This window comes from Carassius carassius, chromosome 31 (genome assembly GCF_963082965.1).
Source record: "Carassius carassius chromosome 31, fCarCar2.1, whole genome shotgun sequence".
Classification (NCBI taxonomy): Eukaryota; Metazoa; Chordata; class Actinopteri; order Cypriniformes; family Cyprinidae; genus Carassius; species Carassius carassius.
This window is the reverse complement of record NC_081785.1, coordinates 15054051-15076137: the sequence shown is the minus strand read 5'-3', so window position 1 is coordinate 15076137 and position 22087 is coordinate 15054051. Positions and strand designations below refer to the sequence as shown.

General features: G+C 35.5%; 2 protein-coding genes across 3 annotated transcripts in view; both read left to right on the top strand.

Annotated features, from left to right (window-relative positions):
* The first annotated feature begins 86 nt into the window (after nt 1–86).
* LOC132111625 (extracellular tyrosine-protein kinase PKDCC-like) lies at nt 87–7702 on the top strand. 2 transcript variants are annotated; one of them, XM_059519113.1, is made up of 8 exons: nt 87–201; nt 2714–3219; nt 3377–3493; nt 4661–4932; nt 5174–5253; nt 5349–5456; nt 6066–6242; nt 7034–7702. In XM_059519113.1, the coding sequence occupies exons 1-8, from the start codon at nt 186–188 to the stop codon at nt 7135–7137; spliced, it is 1380 nt and encodes a 459-aa protein (XP_059375096.1). In that variant the 5' UTR covers nt 87–185; the 3' UTR covers nt 7138–7702. The 2 variants fall into 2 exon arrangements, with proteins under 2 accessions (XP_059375096.1, XP_059375095.1); XM_059519112.1 differs by lacking the exon at nt 87–201 and having other exon boundaries at nt 2504–3219.
* A 6971-nt stretch (nt 7703–14673) lies between these two features.
* Nucleotides 14674–22087, top strand: part of LOC132111622 (echinoderm microtubule-associated protein-like 1) — a 52799-nt gene continuing 45385 nt past the window's right edge. The window contains exon 1 of the mRNA XM_059519096.1: nt 14674–14806. Within this exon, the coding sequence (XP_059375079.1) occupies nt 14779–14806 (28 nt within the window). The 5' untranslated portion in view covers nt 14674–14778. The remainder of the gene's footprint in view (nt 14807–22087) is intronic.

Here is a 22087-nt window from a genome sequence, read left to right as displayed (position 1 = left end):
TACAGCGCTGCGCATTATAACCAATGACACATTATTCTGTTGAGTTTATGAATGCAATAAGCCAATCAGAGGCGTTCAGATGAGTTATCGCTGAAACACCGGAGTTTTGTTCACTGCGCGCGTCGTTGACTGAATTCTGCTCACTGGAGAATTAACTCTCTCATCAGAAACAACGAAGTGCAGATATGCGTACGATTTACTGTAAGTGAGGTATACTTTTCACTGTATAAACAGCTTGATTAGTGATTATAATAGGTGTTCTCAAAATTAATAAGTGCATAACGCCCCTGTTCTTTTCCATAGTCAAATGACTAAGAAGTTGCAATGATTTGCTACATACAATGCAATACCATCGTGACAGGTCTTATTTGGTTATTTTAACTGGCTAAGGCAGAGGTCTCCAGCCCTGCTCCTTGGAGACTTACCGTCCTGCAGATTTCAGCTCCAACCCCAATCAAACACACCTGAGCTAATCAAGGTGTTCAGGGCTAATTGATAATTACAGAAGTGTGTTAGAGCAGGGTTGGATCTGAAGTCTGCAGGATGGTATAGCTCTCCAGGAGCAGGGAGATATGACAGATAACTGACTGGGACTAGTTGTAACATGCATGGGCTTAATTTCATTAACTCTTGAGTTATAGATCAATCACACAAATTTACATCTTGGAGAAGCCTACTTATGTTTTTTTCTTTTCTTTTTTAATGATCTATGTCGGTTTCCATATATACATATATATATCCAAAGTTGACATCATGTATGTATATATATATATATATATATATATATATATATATTTATATATATATATATATATATATATATATATATATATATATATTGGGAAACACATTATAGCATACATTCGACAAGAATAATAAAGTTAGATTTCCTGAAAGCTGTTCTCAGGAGAAGGGCTTTTTTACTTTTTTACAAATGACCTTGTTTGCAAAGAGTGATTGGGCCAGCAGATCCAGATAAATAACAGATACAGATATGTCATCCAACTGTGAGAAAAACATTATTTACAGTTATGTGCTTTATGTTTGAAAGTAGTTGGGTAGTAGAGGAGGACATTCATACAAATGAGCTGTGATATGACTATAATGAAATTCATATTTATTAATTATCATTATGAATCACTATTCGCTACAGACAGTGTACCAGAAAAATATGTCTTAACTCAAAGAACTTTTACATGATATTATGTGTAAAGCATAGTGCAGTTGTCTCTGTAATTCATTTGAGCATGTTTACTTCAGATCATGGGTGTTTCTGTATTGCCACTTTCTAGTTTTTTTTAGAATGAAAAAACTTTTTTCTCATGATGAACAACAATTAATCAACCAATCACTTCTGAAAGTATAACCTAAGAAGTATGGTAACTGAGGTGTAAAACAGTCTAATGATATATATTTGCTCATATGAAGTGCATTTTCACCATTTATGGTATAATTAAAATAACAAACAGCATCATAATATTGTATTTTATAATCAACATTCCCGTAAGCTATACAAAACTTAATAAATAGTAATATTTGGGATTTATGTTAAATATAAAAAGAAGGTTTACATGGTAGGCCTACATATGCTTTGCTAAGCGGTGAGCTCATCTTGCAGATTTAATTAAACTGAACACATTAACCCTCTGTTCCAACATTATCTCTGTGTAAAAGATAATTTCCTTCATTTTGCAAGAACTTTCACATTTGTTAGTACAAATATTTTAAAACCTTTACAGGCAAATAAATTATGTTTATTTCACAAGGAATTGCTTAACTATGTTGTCACTTTAAAACATGTTTTTATTTGGATTTCAAATTTTTTGGGGTTTGAGATTTTGAGAATTTATTTGGCATTATCTATTATTAAAGTATTTACATACTTTTCAGTATTAACATTTTATTTAGGTAAGGTTATTATATTATGCTATCACGTAGCATGTATAATTTAGTGTGAACTTGCTAATTGTAGACCTATATGTCTGGGTTATATATATATATATGCAGTATATATATATATATATATATATAACTTCCATTGCCTCCATACAACATAAAAAATAGGTCCTTACTAAAAAAAATTTCTTAAGTTACACGACGCTATTTAATAATTACGGTAGCTAATTCTTAATAGCCTACTTACGAGGGTTACGTGTGATCCTTTTTCTAGCAAGATATAGCTCTTTGGCGCCGTCTTGCGACTGTAATAAAACTACCCTGGAAAGACATTGTTTATTTTAACTTACACGTGGTTAAAGAAAGAAAAACAAAATATCGCTCAGAACAACGAACCGGTAATAGGCATAAGATGATAGAGAGAACCAAAAACAGAAGTTTATAGTCGTTAATTAAATTAGAAAGTCACAGTAAACATTAGTACAAAACAAACAACAAACAAAAGTACATTTTTCAAGAGTTAAATGATTTGATAAAATCACATTGAGCCTCTTTTGTTGAAGTTGCATTGTGTGGGAGGTGATTATTTGGCCATGAGGATTAAGACACGCCCAAGGGGCGTTAGTAAAGCTCACACTTACTACACTAAATTACAGTGCGCACGTTCTGTGCGTGTCAGAGGAGTACGACGGAAGAGAACGTGTCGGAGTTTGACAGTAAAAACACATAAAGGACCTGCTTGGGCACACCATGATTTTCTCAAGGAATCCCTTTTGCGCTTTTTTATTTTTTGCTTTGTTGTTTTTGTTTTTAACAGTTATTTTAAAAAAATGGCACTTTGGTCTCCAGGAGAACAAACCTTTTGGTGATGCTGCCCGTCCAGATGGTTTAACTCCAGAGAGTGACATATTGCTCCAACAACTTCAGGAAAGACAACAAGAACTTGAGCTCCTGCACATCACATTTAATAACATACAAAGCTTTGTGGATCCAAATTTATCCACCAATGACAGTGCAAACTATATCAATGGGAAATTAAGTTTGGACAACCCAGTAACTGCTAAAACCGATATTGGCTGTGAAGAACTTAGTGGCATCAAAGCTGTTGACTTTCTTGGTTCAGGTTACACTAAAACAGTGTTAAAAGCAGCGTTGCCGCAAGGATTATTTGTGGCATTAAAATCTGTAAACCATCAAGGTACTGACATGAGATTGTGCATGGAGGATTTTCAAGATTCCCAAGGCTGTCTTGAGCTTGTATCTTTCAAACTGAGGAAGGAGATTGTATTACTGCAGACACTGCAGCACCCCAATATTGTAGAGGTAAGAAAAACACCCTTATGCAATAACTTTTACTCACTCTCCAGATTGTGCCATTGTTATGTAATTTATTAGATATGCAAAGGTTTAAAGGATGAATAAGTGCCATGCATTGCATTTTGCACCAGTTTATCCACTAAACTTTTTGTGTTCATTCCAGCTGAAAGGTCAGTGTCAGGACAGGACTCTGGTTGGTGGCATCACAGCAGTCCTGGAGCAGGGGATGCCTCTTCAGATGATACAGCTCTTGCAGAGCCCCTGGGAAGAGCGCTTTCGGGTAAGAGCACCACCCCCAGGCCTCCTGTGGAGTGTTAATCAGAGATTCCCCACCCACAATCCCCCCACAGGGCATACCTGAGGTGGGGGGTTAACTGGAGCTCCATCTCCATACCAGCTGAGCCTGATCAAATAGTACAGAGGGACAGATGTCTGTCTCAGATGTCCATGCTTTTACTTTTTTTACCCTGATAATTTCTCGGCACCGTTTGAGGGAGCCTGCGATACCTTGTTTAACGAGATGAGAGTATTTTCTTTCACATTCTCTTTTGTGTACAAGAAGCAGGTGCTGACACCCTTTGATTTTTAATAGGTTCTGATGATGACAAATGCGTTTAAGCTAAAGGGCTGTAATCGAGTGACTCGTCTCGTTGACATTCTTGCCTTCCCTGATACACGTGGTCGAGAGTTATTCAAAAGGTGTTTGGTTTCATCCACCTGTTTTTGAAGAGCTGTGGCTATGCTGTCTTCAGGGTTTTATTCGAAGCTGACTTAATACCATTGCTGTGCTCTCTAGTGTTACAGTATTATATACAAAAGTTAGAAAAAACAATACATTTGAACTAGTTAGTAGACTAGATTTTACATTTACAAATGTACATAATTTAGGTTGTGCATATAAGAATCAGCTTACTTTATTGATGCTGGAGGGGACAATTTGGGTGTAAACCAATGCATCAAATGTAAGCGTATGAGATAAATACTATTTACTCCAAGTATAAAATAGTTACAAACCATTGAAAAATTCTGCCAGTGCAGTGAGACAAAATGCATTATATATTGTGTCGTTTCACAAGTAAATTTATTTTGTTTTGAGGGATTTTAGATATTTTTAATGGTAAACATGTCAGAAAGTCAGCAGAATGATTATATAAAAAATAAAATGAATAATATATAATTAAATAATATAAATATATAATTAAATATTTATATTATGTCATATTAGTATAGTATATAATTGAATAAATTAGAATAAACAGATACATATACTGTATTAAAAGTGAAGTAACATTGAAATACATTTTAATTGTTTTATTAATAAATAAAATTGGTAACACTGGAATGGATCGGCATTCACAAATTAATATATATATATTTTTTTTTTTACAATTTGTGCTTTTGCTAGTGTTATGGTTTGCTAGTAACTATTGACCGTGTTTGTGCACAGGTCTGTCTTGGTTTAGTGAGGCTTCTTCATTATCTGTCTCACTCATCGCTGGGTTCGGTGGCTCTGCTGGATTTCCAGCCTCGACAGTTTGTTATGGTGTCAGGAGAACTCAAGTTAACAGACTTGGATGATGCAAGTATTCAAGAACCGGCCTGTCAAGAGGACTCAGACTGCCAGCTGCAGTTTCCCCTTCGCAGTTTCACCCTCCTATGCTCCCCCTCTAGAATCTGCGAAGGCTTGAACGAGATGAGGAACCTCTACAATGCCTACAGGTGAGCACTTCCCACATTCCATCCTTTATCGTCTGAGCCAGATAATAAAAAAGTCTGGCATGGTGTGTGTGGGAGTTTCATGACAGCTTCTCCCCTCCTGTGCCTGTTATGATTAATTATCCACCCCACTGAGTGTCAGGGCATCATTTGTTGCATATTGATCTCACAGCGTGAATCGCCTCTCTGCTATTCTTGGCTGAGTTTCGAATGAATTATATGAGTTCGTTATTTTCTTCCCCAGGTATTTTTTCACCTACCTACTGCCTCATCAAGCTCCCCCACTGCTGAAACCTCTTATTCACCAAATAATGAACTCCACAGGTGAGTTTTACTGCGAAATTCATCTTGATGAAGAGCCTGGCTATCACAACAAAAGTGGCTCTATAATGGAAACTTAATTTATGTGCTTGTCACAGGAGATTTGAAGCAAAGCATTAATGAAACCCTGGTCGCCTTCGAAGAGGTTTTGCATATGTACAAATCTGGGCTGCACCTGGAGAATTTGCCACCATCAGTCACCAGAGGTAATGCGTTGATTTTAATGACAAATTATACTTCTCAACAGTTTTCAGTTCCCATTACATACATATTCAATCATAACTCCGGCGAAAAGCATTCTAGATGTATGCAGTGCTCTCAGCATGATGTGTCTCCGACTGCTCCGTTAAGTAGATGTACTTCAGTCATAAAACCTGTGTAACTCAATCCATCTTCCAGGGCAAGTTTTGTAGCCCATAAGACTCTCTCTCTCCCTCCCTTTGAGCTTTGACGTCAATAAATCAATCACACGGCCACAATAAAGCTGCACAGAGGCATTAAAACAGCCAAGCATTGTCAAAGAATATCCAGAATGTCCAAACGTGTTCACAACAACTCTCGTAAAAAGTTTCCACACATTCCCCTATGTTTTTAGATTCTGGCAGAGCCACCACTGCAGTATGCATGTCTTTTGTTGTACTCAGATGTTCGCACATACATTTAGTAACATAAGATTCTGCCACCTCTACTGTGAGGGTCTCTTTTCTCTTAAAGTCTTTGAAAATGGTAATATTTTACAGATGGGTGTTACAACAGTGTTGACTGGATCCTGGAATGATTTTGATGCATTTTTTTCATCTTTTTCATCTGTGCAGATTATGCTGTCTTGAAAGGAATGAGGAGTGTTGCAAATATGGAATACATCTGCTGGCCGTCGTACAAGCAGCAGGGCTGCGTGCTGTCTGTGCACAGTGCCAGAGAGGCCGCGCTCATCTGCAGTTCTCATCCACAGTGCACGAGCTTCTCTCTCAACAGTGAAAAAACATGGACAGGTCAGTGTTTTCTTTAGACTGACTGATCGTACTTACATCATTAGCTGTTGTAAACAGCTTTGACAGACTAACCAAGTTTTATTCTTTGGTGTAAAAAAGTGACACAAAAAACGTATAAGTCTTTTTTTCTATGATTTTAAAGGTAAATTACAGCTATATGTAAAACCAACTCAAAACAGATCCAAACCATGGAAGAAAAATAAATCACTATTGTATTTTGATCTTGTCTTTCAGTAAAATATCCCAAAATACTTAAAACAAGATATATATTTTGTGAACCATTTTTGCGAGTTTGTGTATAATGTTTTAATTGTTTCATATTTTGCATATTTTCCTTAGCCTTTTGGGAATTTTCTTTTTGTTCTATGAATAAATTTCATTAAATGTTTAAAGCAATGTGTTTAAGTTTTTTTTTTAACAATTAAAAAAAAAAATAGAGAAATAATACTTAAAAAAATGTTAAAGCATGATTCTTACCAATTTTGTTAGATTTATGCCTAAACAACACAACACAATCTAAATAAGAAAACTGACCAGTTTCATTTAAACATATATTCTGAAAGCAATTCTTAATGTCTTTTCAATATTCTTTTTAAGTAAACCCAAAAATACAGACTAAAGTAATGATTTCCATGGTGGATTATTTGAGAAAGAATGTGTTTTATATGGAAAATGAATAATAAAGTGGCTACTACCTCTGTTCAACATTATAAATCATCTGAACACACGACTGTTGTGTCTGTTTGTCTGTGTCTAACGCAATGGCTCTCTTTGCCTTTACTTGTCTGCAGGTCGACTTCTTGCCTCTTTCAGAAGTGGCTTCAGCCATCTGGTTCCAGATGTGAACTCAGCAGTGTACATGAGGAGGGTTAAAGCCTCGGGAGCAGTGCTTTGAGAAAAAGAACTGTGGGGGAAGGGGAACATTTTGAGACAAATGAATGTGTTATATTTATAGGCATCTTACTCAATGGCTGTTTGATCTTCGTGCCAATCCTACACGCTGCCAAGGAGTGTTTAAAAGGATTTTCCTTCAGGTATAATTAACCTGAAGAAAAAAAAGCAGTAAGAAAAATAGGGCTTTCTAACTTTTCCTCCTGTATTACGTTCACATGGGCACGGTCCACAGCTCTTTCACAGATTTACTTTGATGTTAATGAGGCCTGAAGTTTGCAGCCTTTTGCTGGATGCCAGTGTTTGTCGAGAACTGTGTCAATAGGTGGAAAATTGCTGAAACCACAAAAGCGCAGGAATGTTTGGTGGGCGCCATTGTCCTTCCTGCATAAACTGATATTTATCTAGATTTATCAAAAGTTCGTCATACTTCATCCTGTGGGTGTATCTGATTTCTTGTTCTTTCAGAGAAAGAGATATTATTATTATTTGTGTGCATATGCTCATTCTGTATTTTGTTTCAATGCGTTTTTTAATACAAACTAAGTAATAAAATAATTTTTTTCACAGTTTGTATTTGTGTTTCATTACTAAGGACAGTTTATTTAGCACTTCAGTGTGTTTCTGATCACATTAACGGAAATCTTTTTGCATTAACTACATTGAATTACCATTTGAATGTTATCAGGGCTTTCTGTTAATTCACTTTTCAGGTGTGAAATCAACTGTCAGACTTTCAATTCTCATTTGCTTGCAATTTTCTTTAACTATTTCTGAGAAGAGATCCAAGCACAAAGTTAACACAAAACCTTTCCACCGCATGCCGATAAATCACTTGCAGGGTCATTATAGTTTAATTGTTACATGTAAATGCAGCTTGCCTGAGGGCCCTTTCTCATGGAGGAGCTCAAAAACAAAGGGGCATTAAGAACAATTAAAGTAAATCTGCTGTTAGCACATGAATGGGGCTTCCATCTGCACTAGTTAGGGCTTTCCATTCAGGACTACATAGATATGCACAGATAAGCTATGGTTTCGGGGGCAGGGAATGTTTAGGTGGGAGTCATTTTCAATCTTGCATTGCCCTGGAGCTCCTGGGATTGACCACTGATACAATCTAATGCAATTATTTTACATTTTATCTGAAACATTTGACATGAGAATGACTTAATGTAGAGTAAATCAGCGGTGATGAAATTATCCAAAAATTATTACTCACCACGCAAACTGTTGGTGGAAAAATGTTTTTAATTAGCACATTAAAATTAATTTTGGGGGACATAAAAATGTCACGGTGATGCATTCCTGGTGTCATAAAGTAGATAAAAAAAGAGTCATTAAATTACCGAATTAATAATAATAATAAAAAAGTAATTTGACATTATCTTTTATAATTTTAATTAGTTAATTAAAGATGTGGTGTGACCAATGTACAAAAAAACATAAAACATGAAATGATATCATAGACAGGACCCTGGAGACCTTCGTCACTGTTTGTCAAGGTCAATAAATCTTGGATAATTAAAAATTTTGACCTTTTTATGACAAGTCATGGTAATTTAGTGTGTAAACGCACACACACACACACACACACACACACACACACACACACACACACACACACACACACACACACACACACACACACACACACACACACACACACACACATATACTTAATATATATATATATATACTTAAATTGATTAAGATACACTCAGATGTATAAACATGCTTTTTCAGTTCATCACAAAACAGCCACTGAATGTAAACCTTATATAAAAAATCATGAACAAAAGGAGAACATTTCTTAAAACTAGACACGTGTTTTAAACTAGATTTTTTGACACTTACAATGGTGCTGCTACACCCATTTTATGGCTTCCAGTGTGTTTTTAAAGTACAATAAAAATAAATAAATAAATACAACGATCATCAAATGGGGTTTGCAACCGTTCATCCCACGATTAAATTTCTGGATTCTGCTGGGTTTTTCTTGGCTTGTATGTTGGCACAGTAATGGCAGACATGACTTGTAGCTGTTTTTGGCCAAACTCACAAAACCATGCATCACAGCACACAGATGAAAACACTACAGTCTTTAAAACACACTCTAGGCTTTTTGAAAAGCTTTATATATGCTTTACAATGTCAAGAATGAAAGAACATTTTCATTCTTTTTTCATTTTCTCTTTTTTCCCTCTCTGTTTGTGTTGTCTCTTGAAACCGCAGTCTGAATCACAGTTGCATCGTCCACACTGCAGCATAAGTTAGAGAACTTAAAGTACATTTCTGCTGTTTGTTTTAAGGGTAAGGATGCATAAAGATTCATGTCGTCCTTACCTCCCAGTGTCTCATATTGGGGCTCTGTGTTTCTGAAGTTTTAACTGACAGCCAGACAGCCTGCCATTTTGTTCCTTTCGTTTCCAGTTTCACTCAACTTATTTCTATCACTCTTATTCATGACCTCCATCTGGAAATGATATGTAGCCCAAAAGCAAGCCAGAGCTTGTGGTTTAGAAATATGTTGCATTTGTATTTGTAAAGCCGTGAGGAACTTCAAGCGATTTCTGTGAAGGATTCAGTTCTCTCCTCTGACTTGAGTGTAGATTGACTCTGCTAATACAGGATGAGCTTCACGAGTCCCAGTTTTGAGAGCAAAATCCAAGTCCTTTTAAAGCAGTCAACTCTACCATTTTGGCTTAGCCTCTGGGAAGCTATTTTCTAGGTAATAGGTGTACAAGCACAGCTCCTGTCTACATGAATGAGGAAAGTCTGAATGGTCAATATCATGTTTTAATAACATTTGAATCTGAAGTAAACAATAAAATCTGACATCAATGATATAACCTACCCTTGTCAAAATTAAGCGTACTTGAATGTGTTCTTGTAGTGTACTTCCAATCTTAAAAGAAGCCCTATATATTTTTTTTAAGGATAATGTAGTATTACTGTAATACAATTAAAGGCAAAGTGGTTAGAATCCTTAAAATATTTAAGACCCCTTTTAAAAAATATATTTTGCTGTTCTTGTACACTTATTTTGATGTGTTGACTAACATACTAAAGCACATGTGTCCTCCCCACAGGAAAGGTTCTCAGAACTTTGGCTGACTTTATTTATACATTGCTCTTGGAACATTTAATTGGATGTTCTTATCGTATTGGACTTTTCTTTTTAAATCCCACTACTTTTTTCAAAAAAAAGAAAGAAAAAAAAAGAGAGAACATTTAAAATGATTGTTTCCGTAATGTTTGCAAGTGACAAAATGGAATATTCCCTTAATGCTTTTATAAATAAAAAAAATTGTTGAACTTTCAAGGAACATTAAGAAATAATGTTTTATTTGTTTTGGAACATTATTATCAGAACATATTTTATTAGCAGTGATAGTAATTCTAACTGTAGTGTGCTTTTTTGAAATATCATTTCAATTAAGTTTAGAAATGACATTAAATTAGTTTACCATAGATGCTTGTCAGTGCATTCGGCAGTACACTTCAAACATATGCAACTAAAGACAATAGAATTATGAAGTTAAACATAAAAATGGACTTAATTCCCATTTAAGTGAAGTTCAGCTAATTGCATTAAGTATTCATTTTAACTATAATACATTTTAATTTAATTGGAAATAACATGCAATGTTCATATACACTGTTAGAAGGTTACCCCTCTCTCATTCAAGTTTAAGATTTATGCTTTTCACATTCAGAAACATGGCAAAATCTTGAGATATCTGTTTGTACTCCCACATGAACTCCTTAATGTGCTTTGTGTTTGAAGCTAACTCCCCCTCCTCCCCCTTCTCTCTGTCCTCCTGAAATGCCTTTGAGTCACAGTTAAGGGTCACTCTTCTTTCCACTGTTGTGGACTGACACAGCTTGTGTAAATCGTTCTCGGTCTGCCTGGCCTGAGCGCTCGTGGCTGGAGGCTCTGCTTCTGGTGCTGGTCCAGCTGGTGGAGAAATCAAAACTTGTAAGCCTTTTGTTTCTGAGGGCCTTCTAACCTCATGCCTGTTTTACAGTTTCTCAGGGGACTTAGAACCTGTTTACTTGATGTCTTTGACATCTACAGTGATTTATTGTAGATAAATAAAACTGTATATCTGAGAAAACTACTACATTACATTTTATTATTCATATTTATTATTGATTATGGTTTGTTAATACTGGCTCTTGTTTAGTTTCTTTAGTCTTAAATGTAAATTTTGAAGTTCAATAGCAGTTATTGTGAATAAAGATTCATTTTTAATAAAGCATTTTAATAAAGGTTTTATCTGAATCAAAAAGGTCAGTAGGAGACAAAATAAAGATCTTCAAATAAAATATTTTAATAAAGATTAATAAGATTTTACCCAAATCAAATAGTTCAGTAGCAGCTATGACAAAATGCATATTTATTCTTAAAATAAAGAATAAAGTGAATTGAACTTAAAATTCAGTGGCAGCCATGACAAAATAAATGTTTTTTTTTTAATTAAATATTTTTAAAGATTAAGTTTTAACCAAATAAAGTACAGTATAAGAAAAAATATGACTTTTTAATACATATCATGTTTTAACCAAAACAGGAAGTTCAGTAGCAACCATGACAAAATAAAGAATTTAAAAAAAAATAAAGATTAATAAAGTTTTACCCAAATAACTCAATATCAGCCATGAAAAAAAGATTCATTCTTAAAAAAAAAAATCAGTAAAGATGAATAAAGTTGTGATTCAGATAGCACCATGAACAAAATGAAGATGAAAAAAAAGCTTTAAAATAAAGGTGAACACAATTTCATCAGAATCAAAAAGTTGATCAGCCATGACAATTATATATATATGATTTAATATTTACATTTATTTATAAATTACATTCCAGCTCTACGTAATCAAACTGTAACTGATTTACATCTAGCTATCAAATCAAATACAAGAGTTGTTGTTTATTTACTTTGACTATGAGTAACAGAGTTCCCATGCAGTTTATTCAATAATCTTATTATCACAATTATTATCAGACTTTCAGATGTTGATACAATGTGTTAAGTCTCTATTGTAATTAGCAGATTGCCCCAATATCCATAAAACAGTTAAGGACTCAGTCAGGAGACCGTTATATCTGGCATCATTAGGAGTTCATTAGTCAACATCATTACAATAAAGCCAGTACATGTCTTTCAGGAATATTAATTAAATGCAAATCACAGCCAAATGGACTAATGAGTCACGAAGCTGGCTTTCTGTCATTCCTGTTAGAGAGGTTCTGGCAGTGGCTGCCCATACGACGCCCTCCAATTTAAAGCTCGGCTGAGGTGAAATGTCCTTCTTTTTAAACGACACTTCATCTGTAAAGACATTAGTCTTTTGGTGTTGTAAAATCTGTCATGTGTACAAGGGCATCTTTAAACACAATTTAGCATGACTCGCAGACTTTTTATGATCAATTTGTGATAATGGGAACCAATTTTGTGTCTTTCGGGAGTACATTAGGGCAGTAAAAGTAATTTTCAGCGATTACTGAGAAAACAAGCAGGACTGATCCAAACTCTGTGTGGCTGGATGGGATGCTGTTGGAGGTGGGGGTTGAGGTTGAGGTTATGTGTGGAGGTTGATTTTGACATGGGGGGGTGAAGTTACGTTCGGAAAGAGTGAGCCATGTGGAGGTCTCAAAGGGTCTACAGAAGTCAAGCAGAGAGCCAAAGACAGTTGATTCAGAGCCAAGTGAATGACTTTTCTACAGGTTCCTGACAGTATCCACAGCCTAAACAATACAGAAAGAACTGAAATCTGGCAACTCTGAAAAAGCCCAGATGAAAACTTACCAAGGTGCTGCTTGGGGACCAAAGATTGACCTTCAGTGTTTTCAGAGGGCCTACCCCAAACAAACATATTTTTGAAAGTCAAATAATTGACATAATGTAACCTACCATGGACTTTCTAAAATTTAAACTACATGATGAGTTAGAGGCAAATCTAAAAATATCAAAACACCTATTAAAAAATTCCAAATTGTAAATTCAACATTGCATTATGTCAATTAATTCGGTCTAAACAGAGGTCCACATGCACCAGGGGGGACTAAAGCAGGTTCCAAGAAATACTTGGAAAGATTTAGCTTTTGCTTTGTTAATTATAATTTTTTTCAAACATGCAATGGGTGCAAGTTTTATAAATGTGCATTGTGAATCAGTTTTTCACTCACAGTGTTATATTTTAATTGACATGCTAAGTGATGTCAAGAAAGGAACACATCTCAGTTTGTGTCAATGAAGGAGTATGTTGATGAAGTTGTGGTGGTACTACATTAGGCGAAAATGGCTGGGAAATACAAAATTAATTAACTTTTTGCACTTAATGTTAGTTAAAACATATAGAAAAGCCTATTACTCCGTTCTATTAAAAAACAAACAAACAAAAAAAAACATATATATATATAAATCAAGAGAGATCAAATTTAACTTTGCTACAACACTGTCATCTTGTGGTGTGCTTGCAAACTGTCCCAGTACACCCACTGTATAAAGTGGGGTATCATAATTTGTCTTATGCAAACCACCAAAATCTGTCAAATAAAATTTTTCTTTTTTTCTTTCTTAAATTATAAAGGGGTTTAAGGGACCCATGAAAATATGAAGTTTGAAGTTAATGGCTACTGTCAACTGTTTGTTTACCAACATTACTCAAAATACTTTTTGTGTGTGTGTGCTTAACAGAAGAAAGAAATGTTTCCATTTTGGAACAACTTGAGGGTAAGTGAGTGATCAGAAATGAGAGAATTTTCATTTTTGATTGAACCATTTCTTTAAGATTATTTTTAAATTCAGTACTTAATGATACGTACCTGACAGTGATGAGTACCACAACTGACAACAACTTTATAAATAATCTGCTCCATCATGAAACTCTTTCTGAAAAACACACAATAATGGAAACAATAATAATTATAATAATGGATATTAATATTATTATTATTATATAAAATAATAATAATACAAAACAACAATGATGACGATGATGATGATGATGATGATGATGATGATGATGATGCTAGTTGTGGTGATGATGATTATGACGATGATAACGGCTTAAATTGTATAATTTAAACAACATTTAAACTATAACACTTAAATAGTGAAATATCCCTATATGATTTAAGATATAGATTTTCAGAATTTATCAATTCTGAACTTGATACACATGTGACATTGATACATTGATACAACAATACAGGCATTACATTAACAATTCTCTTTTTCTTTGTTTCTTTTCTGATTTTGAACAAGCAATTAAATTTCAAAGTTGTGTCACTCATTTGTAGCCACTGGTAAATTTAGGGTTGGATGGGTTCATCTGGCTTCAAAATAGCTCGAGTGACAGCATTTGTATCTGGTAATGGAGCCTCTCGGTGTAGCAGATTTAACAGATTGCCTCCAGAGGAAAGAGGGAGGGTGTAAACATATTTATCATCCAATAGTGGCCAATAGGGCCATGAGTGCTTGATATGCATTCTTTGCATCCCATGGTTCTCAGCTGGCCAGCGAGGGCAGAAGCAGGGAGGTCAGATGGTGTACGCAATCTCAAAGAGCTGTTTGTTTCATCGTCAGAGTTTTGTTTTGGACACTATCCATTCAGACAGCGTTTTCCACTTTATTCCATAATGTCAGACTGTGAGGGGCTTCCTATGGGTGAGTATCTAGTGTCAGGGAATTTTAGATTTATCCTATTTTTGGCCTGACTCCATGCTGACATCTCATCCTGCAAATATGTTCTCTTATTCTTTTTGATGAGAGTGCAAAGGTTTCAGCCATATATGGCTGCTCTCAGACGGACCATCTTTCTCATAGAACATCTAAAGAGAGAGAGAGAGAGAGAGAGAGAGAGACATTATTTTACAAATGCGCTTCAGTTCTATGTGTGTATCTGTTTCAAAGTATGTGTTATAGCTTCCACAAATAATTTATCTGAATCATACATCACAGCTGAACTCCGCTGCTGCATTAACAGTGCCGTGTTGATATGCACTTCTCGCATGGGTGTCTTCATGGCAGTAAATTTATAACATATAAACATAAGAAATGCTTGAAGGGATCATTTCCCTCACATAGAGCAGAGTCTAGGAAAGTCTGAATGTTGGCTGGCTGTCTGCACAGTGAAAACAATCAGATATAAATAGACCTTCTCCCTCCTGGTGTGAAGAGCAATACTGTTTACCAGGCATTTTACCTGCTCAAGCATAATACCAACCCAGGTAACACTGCAGTCTAAAGATGGCTGAAAAAAATGGCTGTGTTCTGTCCTGTTATATAGTAAGCTCATATTTAAAAAGCATAGTAATACTATATTGCCAGTAAATTGCAATGAAGTGGTTTGCGACCTTCTGATGTTCCACAAATGCCTCCAGGTATGAAGATTATCATGTCAGAATGTTTAATATTTGAAGGTTTTTTATGAGAATGAAGTCAATGCATTTTCTTCCAAATTTATATGGGTGTTATCAGTTGTCCCATGTAATAATGTTGCTGTTATGTGTTTGCCAAGGCCAATTCTATCTGTTGTTATCTGTTTAATCTGGCATGCATATTTGGATGCAGAGTTTGAAATCATAGGTTTAGAGTGTCTAAACACCATCCGGTCAGTGTGCTGCTAGATTGTTAAATTAGTAATCTACTACAGAATGCTAGAAAAAAACTATATATATATATATATATATATATATATATATATATATATATATATATATATATATATATATAAAATTTAAAAAAAAAGGATCTGTGATTTAAAGTCTGCACTTATTTATAGTCTCAGTAAAGCTGTTTCTGAACCATTTAAATTATTTGCATCTTCACATGCATGCTACCTTGTTCAGAAAATTAAGATGAGTGAGTTAAAAAAATATAATAACAATAATGTCACAATAAGGTAGGTTGTATTTCTCAGTTTTGTTAATTACTAGTCATGAGACACCACACAAACAAATAAATTTGAGCTGCTTACAGAACTAATTAATTAGGCTGCACTTCGAATCCCTTTTATAATTCTGAAGAATGTCTTTGTTTAATGAAGCTCTGAGTTTAATGAACCCACTTTGTATTATTATTGGGCTTCTGTGTAACAGGAGGCCAATTGTTTTCCACTGACTGAATCTTAAAATGTCCCATATTAACTGCAGGCCTTGCACTAAATAAATAATGTGATTTGGACACACACACACACACACACATTGGGTTTTTACGTCATTGGGTTTTTACGCCATTTCTAAAATTTTTTTTTTTTTTTTTACCTAATTACCAAATTTTTCCCCATTGAAAGTGTCACAGAAAGGCATGCCTCGGATAAAAGATATCTTATATATAAAACAGGGCATGTGTGTAAATAAAAATAGAACAATTAAGGGAAATATTTATTTTATTTTATTATGTTTCATTTCCATTCAAGGAGCAATTATGTTTAATTAAACTCCAATAATATTTGTAATGCTATATACAACATTTTTTAATGCGGTATGCCAATTATTTCGGAGAAATACAATGATAGCAAGTTGACTAGCAAGGCATAGCTTTGTTTTAGCGAATGTCATTTCCACCACAGGATGCTGTCAAACATATAACGAGGTGGATGTGTTGATGGTGTATGAAAAATTACAGAATTCCTCCGTTTATAGGTACCGTATATTAATTGTTGATCATTTTAGTAGGCTACACAGACATAGCGACAGTGTGTGTTTTAAGAAAGATGGTTTGTCGTTTACAAGGACAAAGGTGCCCATAGTTAAAGTAACACAGATGATTTGTTTATTTACAACAGTATAGTTTATCTCAAACAAATAATGGTTGGACTAAGTGTAAATTAAACCACAAGGTGTCACTGTACAGCCATTTAAAATAGCGATAGTACACACAGTACGTTCACCCGCTGAAAGGTCAGATCATTCACAAAAATGGAGATTTGTATTGTGGCAGAATGACATTTAGTCGTGTTTAGATTAACTGCGTGTCGTAGCTACTGATGCATGACATATAGGTACTTTCTGTGAAGGACACGACCATGGTCTCTGGTCATCTGATCTCATTGCAAAAGCAAGGCTTAGGCCTTAAGAGCACATTTACACTATTAGTGATGTATAATATCCTTTATGAGTGCTGACAGTTGTGGAGGTGTGACAAACAGCCAGTAGGCTTCATTTATTTGTATTTTTGCAAGTGAGTGAAGAGGCATCTTCCATTGTTTTACTGCCCCAACCTGGTTTCTCTTGTCATAAGGGTTGAGAAAAAAACCCCATCTCAGACATGGACAGTTCCCTAGTAGTGTCATAATTTACACTGCAAACATCTGTCATGGTATCCTCCGTGTTTGTCTTGTTGAAATGTTGAAAAGCATGCTGTATTTTCCATTGCAAGGGTATTTTTATATAATGACTCCACTCATCTGGTCCGGTCTTTGGAGGAGCATCTCTATCAATAATGCAATTTCAGGCTCTTAGCACTGGCGGGCAGAGTTATTTAAGATAGTATATTGATCGACCAGAGTAATCCTGACAATCTGAGGCTGGCAATGTGAAGTCCTAGTAAATGCAAGCGGCAAGTTTACACTGCGGAGAAAATCACTCCTACATTTGGTCTATCCCATTAAGATTCCATTAGAGCAATATGATGTATGAGCCCTGAATTTTGAATGGCCTACTAATTGGTTTGACCAGTGAACTAGTCATGTTATTGGCTTTAGATATTCTGTAACATTATGCTACTAAGGTACATAGTCTATACGACTATATAATTTAGCCTCTTTCCAAAATAGCATGATATATCATATTTTGGCAATGCATGGGTTATCTTTTTTGTTGTTTTTGTTGTTGTTGTTGAAATCAGCCAGTTTGTAGTAGATATTTATTAGTACATACACATTGTACATATAAATTACCTTTGCAATCATCTAATGCTGAGTGAGTTACATTTTAAAACAACTGATTTTAGTGTTTTATTATTAACTTACAATGAGAGCATCTTGTATGTCCTTCCTTATATAGTAACTGGGGGATGGGGGAGCAATTCCATGTATCCAGCAGCAGAAGTCAGATATGATTAATGTTTTCCCTGCTTCACAGGATACAGAGGTGTGTAAGCAGGAGAACATTCTCTTATATAATCATCACAGATGAAAGAACATTTGAATGTGTCATACAACCCACATAGATTGAATGCTTTTTCAGTAAGAACATCCACTATTCATTTATATGTGTAGCTCACTTCTGGATATTTAAGACATGGCTGTCTGGAATATATGATTTTGTTTGGTCATATAATTCAGCATAAAATATTTAATATTTAGGGATTGCATCTTATTTAGTGCGTTTTAAACATGCTAGCTGGATGCTTGAGTAAGTTTATGAGCGCTGATGTAATGGGAACAGTAGGGGGTGTCAGACACACTCACATTGTTCAGAGCCCCTGCTCCCAAGGGCCATGGAAGCATGGCTTGGACCAGGTGGTGGTCTGAGGTTTGTGGAAGAATAATGCCTCAGGGGAAGCCGTATGGCTGGCTGCCCTGGTCCACATCCAGACTAGCTGTGTCAAGGGTCCGTACGGCCCAGAAGTGGATGGAAAGCTTGTGGAAATGCAGATCACGCAACTGAATGTTGATCATCTGACCTTGTGCTGGTTTGTTGCGAGTATGTGGATTTGTGAAAGTATTTATACTGAAAATGTATTAAATGTATAAAATGTTCAAAAGTTATGGGGAAAAAATTTTGGCTTCGCTTTTAATGGTACTGGGAAGCTGATTTTATTTGGCTAAACAAAACTTTCCTTTTTGCTAATTCTGCTGATCTTTTTCTTTCCACTAATCTGGTACTCTTTCATTGGTCAAATTAACCACAGTTTTGTATGATGTAATTTTAATGATGTCACCGTGGTGGCTTGACCAACATTGTTTGACTCATGATGTTAACTGATTAGCTTTAGAGCAGTGGTGAGTTTCACTTATATTGATCACACTGTCTGTCTGCAATCCTGTAATTTGATTAAGTCTGGATTCTCCGTTAACTCTGGATCTGAACTGTTTTCACAACCCAGAGGATCATGAGTGCTATTTCCTAAAACCAGATGATCCCTGTTCAGGGACAGAAACCAGTAGGAATTTAAAGAAACAATGAATATGAGAAAGAGAGAGTCACATAAAAAATTATGAATATGAGAGAGAATTGTCAGGATAATTATGTATTTGATAGGCTGAACAAGAATCACAGATCCATTGAAGTGCTTTGTTGTTGCACAGTAAAAAACACAAAACATAAAAAAACATATATACATATACACACACACACACACACACACACAGACACACACACACACACACACACACACACACACACACACACACACACACACATTTTTTTTTTGCTTACCTATTTCAGTGCCAATCAAGCCATCTAATGGTCTGTTACACATAATGTAAGAAAGTTGGTTAATGAAGTATTAATGCAAGTTATTATAAATCATTATCTAATTTTATTGCATGTGATATAATATTTAAAGAGTAACTAAACCCTAAACCAACTTTATTTAGTTAATGATCTGTAAGAATGGGGCTTTATTAGTGCTGTCAACTTTTTTGACATTTGAGTATAAAGTGTTTTAATTCTACAATATATGGTGTAAAAACGCCTGAGTGCTGCCCTCTTCAGGTTGAACGGTGGCTACTGCAGTTGATTTTTCCTATTGGATGTTGCGGTGGCAGGTGACGTAAGCAGTTTCCAGCTCACCACGCCCCTTGGTACGAGCTACCACGCCCTTGGCAGTATAAAACCATCTTGTTCCATCAAAATCACCGTAGTGAGTCAGGAGTTGGAATTGCTAGTATTGAAAACGACCAGGATAGACTATTATAGCATCTATTTAGCATAGCATTTATATAGTTATTAATAATTATTTTGTGTAGCCTATGTAGTTAATTAGCATAGTTGTTAGTGTAACGTTAGTATTGTTAGATGCATAGTTAGTTAGTAGCATAGTATTGCATCAGTTAGGATAGCTTCAAGTTAGCGTAGATTTATTTACAGTGGTCAGGATGGTACGTAGGTGTAGTGTTGCTGGTTGCGACAGCACTGCTGGACTGCATAGTTTTCCAGCAGACTTTAAAATTAAGCGCCAATGGTTGCATGCACTTGGCCTGGAAGGCCGCGCGTTCCAGCCTAGAGCAGGAGTGTGCAAACTGCATTTTACACAGGATTGCTTCCCCAATGCAATGGAGGTGGAAATAGGCTTCACATCCCCTCTATCTCCGCTGTGCTCTGCCCACTTTTCAGGATTTTTCAAATATTGCCAGTGGGTGGAGTCAGGCTCTGACCAGGGGTGTAGTTACCCTTTAATGTCAGAAGTATGTCTATTTTTGTGTTAAATGTTCAAACTGATGGCTGTGTGAGGGCTGTGGGGTCATAATAATCATGGCTAACCTAACATCAGATTATCCAGTATCTATCCAGAGGTAGCACAGCTCAGGGTTTTGTTTCAAACACTAAGAATAGAGAAATTCAGAAAGCTTCCGCTTCATTAGCCCAATTTTTTTAATTGACCTGTACAGAGATTTCAGTGTCTCTACGGATTATGTCTTCTCTTCATAAAGAGCCATTATTCATTCACAATATGCATGATACTAAGTTGTTATATAATAAGAAGCTTGCACATGTAAGATCTTTTAATGAGCTGGTTGAGTCTGCGCTTCATGTTAATGTTAATTCACTAGGCATTGGAGCAGAGAAAGGTGCAGATGCTATTTTAGTCTAAACCTCACTGGCACTGGCATGGTCTGTTACCCTGAGATTATCAACACAACCTCCTGACATTGCTTATGACATGCAATTGATGCAGTTGTAGCTCTACTGGAGGAGGAAAAATGACAGCTGATTGCAAACATGAATGCCATTTATATTTACTGTAGTCAGATTTTTGTGTACTATTGCATAATTATTTAACAATAGCTAAAAGCCGGTTCCTGCATAAATCTGTAAAGCCATTTAGTTTTGCATATAGGTTACTTGACAAATTATTTTCTAGATTTTAGCATAAAATTTAAACAAAAATGAAATACAAAAATAATACAAAATAGAATAAATGTATTTCATTTTTAATAGCAGGTGGATAGATCACTATTCCTTGGAGTCATAACTCTTTGACTCACTGTCGTTGCTTATAGGCCTTGGTTCCTTAATTATAAAGTACTGTGAATTTAAGCATATGTGGATGTGCAGGAATGTTACTATAGTAGTCTTTGGATTGTACCATATAATTTCCCTTACAAAAGACCAGTGGAATTCTGTCAGGTGCCGACTTAAACTGATCCCCAACAAGCTCCTTTTTTGTGTATGTTGTGTGTCACTTTGTGTTTGTGTAAGTGTGTGCATATGTGTTTGAGTGAGAAATGTGCAGCCAGTATAATTGGAGAACAATGGGAGGGTGTAGCACTGTTTGGCTGCCACCCGAGGGATCCCCAGACTTACGTGGAGATGATGAAGTGCTTCTGCCAGCCTCTCTCCCTTCCCCCAGCTGGTGTCTCTCTCCAGGGGTCTGTGCACTCTCTAATCTCACAGCACCACCACTGGACTATATTTTCTTCTTTTTGCCCTGGTCCTCGATTAACATGCAGACCGTCAATGCCAAAAAATCATCAAAAAGTGCTTGTGCTATTCTATAACAAAATTATATAATTTCACCAGTAAAAATTTAATTGGAAATTTAAATCTCAAATTTGGGAATCATAAAATCTCCATTTGAATAGAGTAGTTCAGTTTCCAATTTTCTTCTATACTGCTAATGTTTTCACTATTCATTTTAAATGTGAGGCATGTCAGTACATAAGTTTCCATTGTATATATTTTTTTTTACCACATCAGTTGTGCTTTGGCATCTGATGATTTGACACTGACAGCTCAGAATATAAATCACTATTGTTATTTTATTTTATTTTATTAT

What these genes read in the sequence shown, in the direction of transcription:
- LOC132111625 (XM_059519112.1), top strand. Translation starts at nt 2,647, where the DNA reads ATGATTTTCTCAAGGAATCCCTTTTGCGCTTTTTTATTTTTTGCTTTG. An exon ending in AGCACCCCAATATTGTAGAG is followed by an intron (nt 3,220 to 3,376) that starts GTAAGAAAAACA and finishes TGTTCATTCCAG; the next exon opens with CTGAAAGGTCAGTGTCAGGA. An exon ending in CAGTGAAAAAACATGGACAG is followed by an intron (nt 6,243 to 7,033) that starts GTCAGTGTTTTC and finishes ACTTGTCTGCAG; the next exon opens with GTCGACTTCTTGCCTCTTTC.